General features: G+C 33.5%; 1 protein-coding gene and 1 non-coding gene across 3 annotated transcripts; both read left to right on the forward strand.

Moving 5' to 3' along the window:
- Window positions 1–292: 292 nt before the first annotated feature.
- Window positions 293–8,073, forward strand: LOC112010666 (increased DNA methylation 3). Of its 2 annotated transcripts, none has more exons than XM_024043015.2 (3): window positions 293–576; window positions 6,991–7,212; window positions 7,523–8,073. In XM_024043015.2, the coding sequence occupies exons 2-3, from the start codon at window positions 7,044–7,046 to the stop codon at window positions 7,792–7,794; spliced, it is 441 nt and encodes a 146-aa protein (XP_023898783.1). In that variant the 5' UTR covers window positions 293–576; window positions 6,991–7,043; the 3' UTR covers window positions 7,795–8,073. The 2 variants fall into 2 exon arrangements, with proteins under 2 accessions (XP_023898783.1, XP_023898784.1); XM_024043016.2 differs by having other exon boundaries at window positions 297–576; window positions 7,526–8,073.
- A 2,641-nt stretch (window positions 8,074–10,714) lies between these two features.
- Window positions 10,715–10,910, forward strand: LOC112010667 (U2 spliceosomal RNA). Its single transcript, XR_002882774.1, has one exon. It is a non-coding gene; the product is annotated as a U2 spliceosomal RNA (small nuclear RNA).
- The last annotated feature ends 487 nt before the right edge of the window (window positions 10,911–11,397 follow it).

Consider the following 11,397-nt stretch of genomic DNA (forward strand, 5'->3'; position numbering starts at 1 on the left):
CTAACTTGGCTCCTATCTTATCCAATTCATCTTGTTACAAAAAGACTAATTGTTACAATTATAAGCGGTAAGCTAAAAGCTACTACATATTTGAGTATAATCGTTTTAATTTGACCTACAATGAGGGGAAAGAGGTTACATGCCATAATTTAAAACGTTTCTAGTGCTCTAAAGTGTTTCCTTATGAAAACGTCATGCCATAGATTTTATGCTAAACGGTAGCCGTTTAAGCAAAATAGAACCTTTTTTATTTTTAAGTTATTACAGACAACAATGAATCAAATCAAGCCGTTACATAAAAGAAAATCAAAATCCTAATCAGTCATTGCCATAAAAGGGAGTCCTCAAGAAACTCACATATTTGGACTCACTCGCTCACTCTCTTCCCGCCCAAATGGCAGAGGAGAGACGAACGATGACGTGGCACTCTCCGATTTGCGAATAACTGTTCTTCACTAACCCCCTGCATTTTTCTCTCCTCTAAAAAGAACCAAACACACTCCCCTCACAGTGTGAAAGAAAGAAAGAGAGGCACTGCTCCGAAACGCCGTCGTTTCCCTCCCGGCAAATTTTCCGGTAATTTATTTTCCGTTTATTACAATCCTTCATATCTGGTTTTTCGATCTTACTATTTACTTATGTATAATGCCCTGCTTTATATTTTGATATTGATTTTTGATTTTTTTAAAATTAAACTTAGGGTTTCTGTTAAAGCAAGTTAACTCAAAAATATTTTTGCTAAACCAAGCTAACTCTAAAATATTTGGGGGTAATTGTGGTGTGTTTTTATGGTAAGGATTTGGATTTGGGTAATTAAAATCTAAATACCTTGTTTGGATAGTTTGCAAACGGTCAAGGATTTGTATATGACTTGAATTTGAAATAACTTCTTAACCCATAGAATTTTGGAAATCCAATACGATGTACTTAAATATTTGGATTTAGAATTAAGACATTTAAAAAATCAATCGCTTTAAAAATCAAATCCAAATTCAAGTATCCAAATGCAACCTTAATAATTGCAAGGGCTAATGTGTCAGTGTTGTTAAAACCGTTAACTGCCCGATCTTGAAGGAATTGGTGTTGATATTTTTGACATTGATTCATTATACAAACACTATTCTTAACTTGAATCACACAAGCAATTTTTTTGTTTACATAACATTGAATTAGGATAATTTAAATTATTTAATATTCCCTGTACTTCTGTACCTCTGCCTTTTTGATATATTTTAACTGAAGCATATACTTGGTTATGCATTTTTATAAAACACTGAATACTTTTATGTCAACTTAAAAAAAAAAAAAAAAAAAAAAAAAAAAAAAAAAAAAAAAACTTTCTATGACTAGATTATTACCATATTTTCCAATAATAATTGTTTTCAAATTTACTATTTAAAATTTTTTAAGAAATCGAAAGAACTTAGTTAAAATTTGAACTTACAAACTTTGTGCAATTGCAATATTCAACGTTTTTTTTCCCTTATATGTTGTGTTACTGACACCGAAATTTTCACATAAAATTTCACTTGCTCTCTCACACACTCTCACTTTGGGCCCACCACAAAACAAAGGGTGAAAGAAATTATGTGAAGAAGTTGGTGACAATTTTAGTGGTTATAGAATTATATTTTGAGAATGTGCACTTCAATCAAGCACGTGCTTGGGCTTAGCGCTTTGCACCTAGACTTTAAAAGACTTTCATGCTTAAGTGCACTTGATGCTTTTACCAAAGCTGTAATGAATTCTACCTCAAAATCACTCCCCTTCCTTTTTAAGAAAGAAATAGGTACATGTGTAACTTATTGATTTAAGCAGAAAAAGGTTTAAATTATTAATTTAGCCAAAGTTCTTTTTGGTATCTTAATTATTAATTCTGTCAATTCGGTAGCTTAACTATTGAGATATCAATTTTGTCTTTCAACTTTTAGAGGTAATTAGAGAAGATCTTAACATTACATATGTAACTAGAGAAGAGCTTAATTAGGATTTATTGGGCCTTTTTAGAGTTATAAGAAGTGATCATGTTAGTAATGACATAAAAATGATTGTTACTTTCTGTCCATTTAATGCCGAACCGAACCTCCTTGTCATGCAATCAATGAGGAAATTGGCTTGATTTCTTTTTATCTTATTTGGTAAATAAGGAAGCAATTATGGATGTACCTTTTTCTCTATAGCATCCACATGTCAGTAGAAGAATGACATGAAATTTATGTAATTTAAGTACCAAAATGTGACTTTGCTAGAGTTCAGCACTGCCTGAATGATGTGAGATTTGGTCATTGGACTCATTCTGTACCCCTCTCCTCTCAATGCTGACCTCTTTGGCCCAATTCAGGGAAAGAAAAATGACATGAAATTTATGTGATTTAAGTACCAAAACGTGACTTTGCTAGAGTTCGGCACTGCCTAAATGATGTGAGATTTGGTCATTGGGACTCATTCTGAACCTCTCTCCTCTCAATGCTGCTCTCTTTGGCCCAATTCAGGGAGAGAGAGAGAGAGAGAGAACTATGACACAATTAACTTGGGACATTTGTATCTGTGGGATGTCTATAGCTTATCAATCAAGCCTAATAGCTGGAATATTCTTGACCTCACTTTTGGTGATATATCACAATGCTTTATGTGTCTGATAGCTGGAATCCTCTTGTCCTCACCAGAGTTGGTAAAAGCATCAAGCACACTTGAGTGTACAAGCCTCTTGGAGGCTAGCACCAAGTGCATCCGCACATCTAATTGAAGTAAAGCGCACATTTTTCAAATATAATATAGAGTAACCTTATACCCCTATTATAGGGACATCTTTCAAATTGATATTGATATGGAACGCTATTATAGAGAGGATGGTGCGTTGGTTAGTTGGTTGGAAGAGACTTTACTTGTCGAAAGGGGGAGGATGATGCTTTTGGAATAGCACTATGCTGACTTTATGTACTTATTATTTATCCTTCCTTATTATCCCAACTAGGGTTGCAAAAAGGATTGTGAGATTATAGAGGAACTTCTTGTTGGGAGATGTGGCGGAGGAGTTAAAACATCATTTGGTAGGATAGGATACAGTGTGTGCTCCTGTTGCTCAGGGAAGGTTGATTATTAGGAAGCTTGCAACTTTTAACCAAGCATTGTTGGGGAAGTGGCTTTGGTGCCCTCGGGGTGGAGGAAACAAGTTTATGGAGGCGTGTGGTTGAGTGGGTTGGTTGGAGTTCAAAACCTGTTTGAGGAACTCATGGATGTGGTTTTCGGAAGAGCACTAGAGTGGGGTGGTATAAATTTATACAGTACATATATTTTGATATAGGCATTGGTAGTCGGATTCTGTCTTAGCATGACTGTTGATGGGGCATTAACACTACAGATAGGGATCATTTGTTGTTGAGGTAGTGAAGAGATGGTGGATCATTTGACTTATAAAAAAAAAAAAAAAAGAGAGATGGTGGATCATCTGTTATTACATTGCACTGCCACATTTGAGTTGTGGAATTTTGTTGTTTGATCATTTGGGATTCAATGGGTGTTACCGAAAGAGGTCATTGATTTGCTGTTTGGATGGAGAAACTAGTTAGTAAGTGTTCATCAAAGATTTGGAACTTAGTTCCATTATGCTTGATGTGGGTTATTTGATGTGGATGTAATTGGCATATATTTGAGGATGCAGAAATTACTGGGACCTTTATTAGAGATTTTACTACTTCTTTATGTCCATTGTTTATGAACTAGTATTTTTCATTAAATTATCACTATCACTTATATATATATTAAAACAAAAAGATACATAACATATAATAATAAAGTTCATAAACTAAATATAGTAATAACAGTTGTTAATGGATGATAGTATAATAATCTAGTCAAAGAAAGTATAAACATAAAATTTCTATATAATCCTCTTTTGTTTTATAATAATATATGACCGTGATAGATATGATCAAATAAAGTATTTGATTTGATCAAAATATATTCAAAAGGGAAAGACCAAAAAGCATAAGAATAGTAAATTATCCTTGTTCATGTCTCTTGATATCTAAACAACAAATTGTTTGTGTAATATAACACCAAGAATAGTTTTTGTATATTACATCAATGTCCATGTCATATCCTTCAAGATCGAGCAGTTATTTTAATGGTCTATATATTTTTCAGCAAAAAATAGAAAAAACACACGTAGGTGTGACTTTTGGCTTCTTCAAAAAGTTTCGGAAAAGCATGCTTGAGGTCTTGAATTTTGAGCTTTTACAACACTGGACCTTACTGCTGGTGAATTTTATATCTGAAATGTTTAGGTGCTTTCTGTATTAGCTATTTATCAAGATGCAGGCATTTCTAAAACTGGATTTTCCTCCCTAATATTCCAATCTTTCATATATTTGGAAAGTCTATGGTTGAGCTGTCTCTGGCACCCATACATGATGGGTAAAATAGTTCGATTTTATACATGTTAAATTTGTCAAATTATTTCGCATCTTGTGGCTTGTCTAAGGCTAGTTATTTCTTTACATGGTATCATCTTCTAGTTACTTATGAATGAATTGCAAAGCTGTACTCTCTATTTGTTTGTTTTTTTTAATGAGCTAGTACTTTTCATTAACAAATAACATAATTACGAGTGCCAAGAGTCTTATAGCTCAGTGGCATTACTTGGTTTCCTTTATAAGGAGACAAGGGTTTGAATTCAATCCCCCACCCCAAAACTTGTGGTAACAATTGGATTGAAAAAAATAAAAAAGAACACAATTGCATGCAAGTCATGCAGCTTAATTGGCTGCTAACACAAGCACTGAAAAGACATCAGACAGACCCGCACCACTCAGAACAAAAGAAAAAATCCTCTCAACGTGAGCAACTAAAGAAAAAACTAAATAACTTTTTTCCAGAGGCTTTTTTGCTAAGGACTGACAAAGGACTATCCTGCTAACAACATAAGGCTCAATTCATGACTAAATTGCTGAAGTTCTCTCTTGTTTTTACTTGAGCTTTGACTTCCAACTTGATAGCAGAATTTGGGCATGTGGATATGGATTTGAATGATTAAAATTCAAATACTTTGTTTGGATAGTTTTGAAAGATCAAGGAGTTGGATTTGACCAAATCCACCAAGGATTTTAAACCTTTAAAATCCTTGGATTTGAAATGACATCTAAAATCAATGGATTTGAAATCAAGGCATTCCAAATCTTTTGATTTGAAATCCTAATCCAAATTCAAATTCAAGTTTCCAAACGCAACGTAACCAAAGATCAACTGTGATTTTACTTGACCACCAGAGTCCTTGCATTTCTTTGATACCGAACAGGATACAGAGTAGCTCCTCAAGCAAGCTTGTAAAGAACAGCTTTTCGGCTTTTCCCTTTCAAGATCTTTAAAAACCATTCAACAAATTTCTCTTGTCCAGTTCAAGCCTGCTTATCAGACAGCATCTCATAGCCTCCTTCCATAATCTTTTTGTGAATGCACATTCAAAATACAGATGATTCCTGCTTTCCAAACTTCTACAATAAGCACATGCTGTAAAACCACTGTTTCCCCATTGGAGTAATCTGTCTTTAGTAGTCAATGCATCATCATTGTACACATGCTGTCCAGGAAATGCAGTATTTCCAAATGATCTTCCACCGTCTGTCCTCTGGAAGTTGGAATCTGATAGCATATCCAGTGTCTGCACTAGAATAATTACCTGACTTGGAAGGGATCCACATGGGCTTATCTTTTTCATCAATTTCAACTATAGGAAGCTTGCTTTGGATGGATACCAGAACTTCTAATCTTGCAGGCTTCCAGTGCTAGTCCTTACATTGCAAAACACTCAAGACAATGGTCTCCAAACTATTTGCTACATCATAAACGGCCCTGTAACCTGTTCTCTCTATTTGTTAGTGTTTATTATGGGCATGTCTTTTGGACTTTGCAAGTGTTTACTAGAATAACTCATCCTTATAAAAACGGAAAACAATATTCTTTTTATCCTTACATGTTCTATATTTGTCTGGAAATTTTAGAATTTTCTATTTTCGTCATTGAAAATTAAGGTGTTACCCATTTTGCTAATTTTTTTTTGTCAACATGTAACAATATATATATTTTAGGGATGAAAATAAAACCTAAACCATATTTCAGGGACGAAAAAGATATAGTTTAGGTTGTATTTTTATCCATAGAATATCATCTAGGTTTTATTTTTATCCTTGAAACTTAAACAAGAGTAAACGGAAGAGTAGAATGTGGAACATTTTTATATTATGTTTATTGAAAGGGCAGTGATACAAAACAAAACAAGCCCACAACAGACTAGGTTTCTTCTTCCTCCAAAACCACCAACAACTTAGGGAGAGGAGGGAGTGGGTTGGGGGGGGGGGGGGGTGTGGGGCGCCCAAGAAAGAATTCAAAAAAGCCCATCTGCCAACACATGGGCAGCTCTGTTACCCATGATCCAACCAAAAGAACAACTTACAAAATCTTTAGCTAACATTTTCAGAAACAGAAATGGAATTTCTTAAATTTAAGGACAAAAATACAGCTTGGGCTATATTTAGGGATGAAAAAACCAGGGGGGGCAAATCCTTATTCCTACTTTCCACAGGCTGCTTTGCATTTTNTACTTTCAACAGGCTTCTTTCCTTTTTTTCTCAGCCTGTAATTTTGGCCTCGCCATTTCAGAGGTGAGGTAAGATCTTCTCCTCATATAGGTGGCGGACATTTTTGCTGTTTATGTTGTTTATAAAATATTTTAGTCCAGAAGAAAAAAGAATTAATTTTTTTATGTCATATTTTTTATTGGTGAATAATTTCTTGTACATATATTTGTCAAAATTAATATGTATTCACAAAGTTCCCTCTGGACTTGTTTTATTAAGTGCATAGTAACCTGCGATTGGAAGCAGAAGCAACTTTTTGCCATTTAACACATGTCACATGCTTATCTCTTCCTGTTTTTTTCATCGTGATTGTGCACATAATTCACTATAAGTTTCATCGGTTGCTTTTGTATAGTCTGAAGGTGGGCCTTGAGAAGAGCTCAAAACAGAGCAGCTACAATAGGCAGCATGGATGGGCAAGATTTTGCAGATCGTTCACAACTGAAGCCAGCTGTTGTTTTAACTGGAACAGCAAAGGAAGGTAGTGCTGCACCTCCTATTGGTCTTGTTGACGTTGGTGTTAGTGATGGTGCCTACCTATTTCGAGTTGCACTTCCTGGTGTCCGAAAGGATCAATGTAAGTTTACTCATTTTTTATTATTTATGCATGGCATTCATGCTTTTTTTTTTTTTTTGGCAATGGAAGTGAGCCAGGTGCACAAATGACATTTGTAGATTTCATCCCTCATCAATTTCTTTTTTCTTTTATTTATTTATTTTTTTTTTGTGGGGGTGGGGTGGGGTGGTGGGGGTGGTTGTAAGTTCCTCAGCAAAAGCAAAATTAAAACTCACTGGCGTCTATTATAACCGCTGCATGGCATGAACTTGGGTTTCCTTTTAAAATAGTGAAAAGATAGAGATGACAAACTGGATTATGTTTACTCTAGCAGCTAAGGTAAAATGTGAGATCCAACGTGATGGGAAGGTTCACATAGAAGGAGTGATAACAGGTGTAGGAGTTCCAAAAGACTCATCAGCTGTATTCCAGATGAAAGTCCAGCAACTATGCCCACCTGGACCATTTTCTATTTCCTTTAATCTGCCTGGACCTGTAGACCCCCGATTGTCTTCTCCAACTTTTCGGCCTGATGGCATCCTAGAAGTCGTAGTTATGAAACGCAGAACTCCTCCAACAGATGGTGGGTTACCTCCTCAATGAGCCTTATGCAAAGAGATTTTTTCTAAGAATGCCAGAGGAAGATATATAATATTGTTTTTTTGTGTACACAATATCAAACATTGAAGAATTGCAAATGTAGACACCTAATTTTGTATTGATTAATTGTCCTTAAATCCTCAAATTCATTATGATGATTATTGAGAAATGTTGGCTGCAAATATTGGTAATAATGCATTCTCTAATCCAACACAATTGTAGTTTGGTTTTTAAGAAAGATGGCAAAAATGGAATTTGCTCTAAGAAAGCAGTTTTTGTTTTTGTTTTTGTTTTTGTTTTTGTTTTTGTTTTTTTGGGTAGAGATTGGCCTATGTTTTCTTTTCTTTTCATCAGAAATTGTGGAATTTTGAGATGAAACTAATATAGTAGTATTATTTTGAAGCAGACATAGGACTATTTGTATGGATACTAAGTTGTAGTATTTTGTACGTAAAATATGTGCTAAGCTGACATAAGTGTAGTTTCGTTTTTTAGTAAGATGCCAGAAATGAAATTTGCTCTAAGATGGCGATTTTTGTAGAAATTGACCTATATGTTTTCTTTTCATCTCAGAAAGTGTGGAATTTATCTTTTCATCATCTTTCGTTTCTAAGAAAGATTCCACACTTTTTTTAAGTGGAATTTTGAGATGAAACTAATATATTATCATTTTAAAACATGCATACGAGGCTTTGTATGGGTACTAATTTGACCTGTTTACAAATAAAATATGTGAAATATGAACCTTTGAAAGTTCTTTTGCACATTAAGAGTTTTATAGTTGATCATACAGTTTCTGATATTTTCAACAAATATTTTTAGGATTCAAATCTCTTATTTTTTACTGTTGCAAGAATTGAATTCTTAAAAAAAAAAAAAGCTACTTTGCACAAAAATGGACAGATGTTCAACCCATGAAATTATAGTATTTAACTTTAGCACAAGCCCATGTTTGTAGACTTTTCTACCAAAATTGAATTATATCACTTGATTCATTAAATCTTTTAAATAAGTCACATAACTATTAGAGTAGATCATAATCATATAACTACAAGTATGCTTAGATCAAGTTGTCACATAAAAGGTTGGAAAAACTTTTCTCTAAATCGATTTGAAGGAAAACTTCGTCATTTTTATAGCTACCCATCAAAAAATAAATTTAAAATTTTTTTTTTTTTTATAGTTGTACTATTTTTGGAAAATAATTTAGGCCATTATATAATATATTATTCTCAAATAATCTAAACCCTCTATTTTATGATTTTTTGTGAGGAAGGAGAAACCTTAAAATTATTTGTTGAAAGTTGGTTAATGTATGATTATATTTAAAAGAAAGTGAGATTTTAAAAAACTGTACATAAGCAAATAAGCCAAAAATACTATTAAAAAAAAAAAACTGGTGTCAAACAAGTGCTTAGGGGGCAAGGCTTAATGAACTAAGTTATTACGGTAATATAATGGTAGAATTCTTAAAATTTAAAATTTATATATCGTATTGTATTAGAGAAAATTTTTGATTTAATTTGAGGATGAAATATCTTGGTACTCCTGTTTCAAAGTTAGCGCTTAATTTAACACATTACATGTGTGTGTATAAAAGATTTTTAAATAATTTCATTTAAATCATTATTATATAAAATTGGATTCATAAAATCTTATTCAGAAGATTTTATTCTTCAATATTAAAAAAAAGTATTGTGAGGAATGAATTAAGTACAAGAGGCCCATGGGCCCAAAGGCCATAAGAATAAGAATAAGGAAAGGGAGGCAATATGTCTATAGCCTAAGACAGTTGCAGAAGAAACAATCCAAGCACCGAGGGAGAGGGAGGAGAATCTTATTCTCGGCCCGTGATCAAGAATACTATCTAATTGAGGGATAACAAAGTACTTGAAAACCATTAGAGAAATACAGCTGATGAACTAGGAAAGGTCATGCCTAAAAACCCAACTTTTACATTTGCATTAAATGATTATACTTACCATTCAGATTACATTTTACATCAAACGACCTGTTAGAACTTAGAATAGTGTTCCACACACACCCACTTGCTTCCTCAAAAGAAGAGAAGATACTTCTGATAGGATAAGTATCATCCTCCTCATTCCCCATCACACAAATGATTGGAGAGAGAAAGTTCCAATCAGTGTAAATAAAATGATCCGGTTAATATGTGCCTTTAGGGCACACATTAAATTTTCTATTTTGAAAATATTTTTTCGAAAACTGAAAAAATTGTCATTACTTTTTAATTCTCGAAATTTTTTTTTCCAAAAATGGAAATTAATGTGTGCCCTTAGGGCACACAATAGTAAAATCCTAAATAAAAATATTAGAAAGAGAAAAAAGTCTAAAGTGTAAATCCTAACTTGTAAGAATCTTCATTAGCCAGGCCGAAGAGAATATAAGGATATTTGCACAATCTTATTAGTCTTTAATTTAATCTTTTGTGTGGTTCTTACGTTGTGAATTCCCCTTCTCATAACTTAGAAATTAATTGTAACAATCATTTTACTTTTCTTTCATATTTTGACTCACACACATGATTTTGTTTTGGCTGAATCAATCTGAAAGCCTTAAAGCATAGCAGGGTCAAAACAACCTGATATTTTAACTAGTATGTTTTAAGGGGTCAAGTGGTATTGAATTATTGACCGATGGGAAATTTTTTGGCCGGTTTGGTAAGCAAAAATATTTGATGCTCAAAAAACCCCGATTTGAGGGTCTTTGTTTTCTTGTAGTTGAAAGCCACAGATGTCAGCTTGATCACGTTGACAACGGCTTTTGCTCTCGATATTGATGAAAAGTTACATTTGGTATAGCACGACAACAGTGAAAGTTTCTGTAGTCCCACACCGAAGAATGATAGAAGCGAGGAGTGAAAGCTGAGCTATAAAACTAGAACTGTGACTCTAAACAACTCATACCTTTCTCGGCCTTTTGGCTAAGATCAAGTGTAGTATCTGTTCTTATCAGTTTAATATCTGATATGTGGCCCATTGGGTCACACGATATTAAATTTATTTCTTGAGGGGGAAGGCCCACCACAGTAGCTTGCTACTGGGGTCCTCAAGCGTCGCCTATGCGTTGCACTACTGCACGGGCCTGGCGCACCCCACCAAGTCTAACTCAAAATTTGTTCTTGTCTTTTCGTGTTGTTTTTATGGAAAGTTTTAGGTGGGGGAGGGAGATTTAGAAAGTTGGGCAATGAAAAATAAGAAGAAGAAAAAGAAAAAAAATTTTGGGGTACAGCTGACGAAATCACATATTTGTGTCGAAATCATAATTCATTATTAGTTATTTACTCGCTAATTCATGTGATGCCCAGAATAAAGTACTTATTTTGTTTAAAGATTTATAACTTAACTTTAAAAAATATATAATTTGAAAATGAATAAAAATAAGTAATTTTTTGTTCAATGTTTAGAAAAATTCTTTTTCTTTTATATTATTGGTTCTATATAACACATTCTGGTGTGGGCCTATGATGATGACTTCACATACAATTAAATTTACTACTTGCCACATCATTATTATTATCTATATATAATATAAAATTAAAAATTTTGACTTTTTGAGAGACTTACATTAGAATTAGGATTAAAA

Source organism: Quercus suber, unplaced genomic scaffold (genome assembly GCF_002906115.3).
Source record: "Quercus suber isolate HL8 unplaced genomic scaffold, Cork oak 2.0 scaffold_60, whole genome shotgun sequence".
Lineage (NCBI taxonomy): Eukaryota > Viridiplantae > Streptophyta > Magnoliopsida > Fagales > Fagaceae > Quercus > Quercus suber.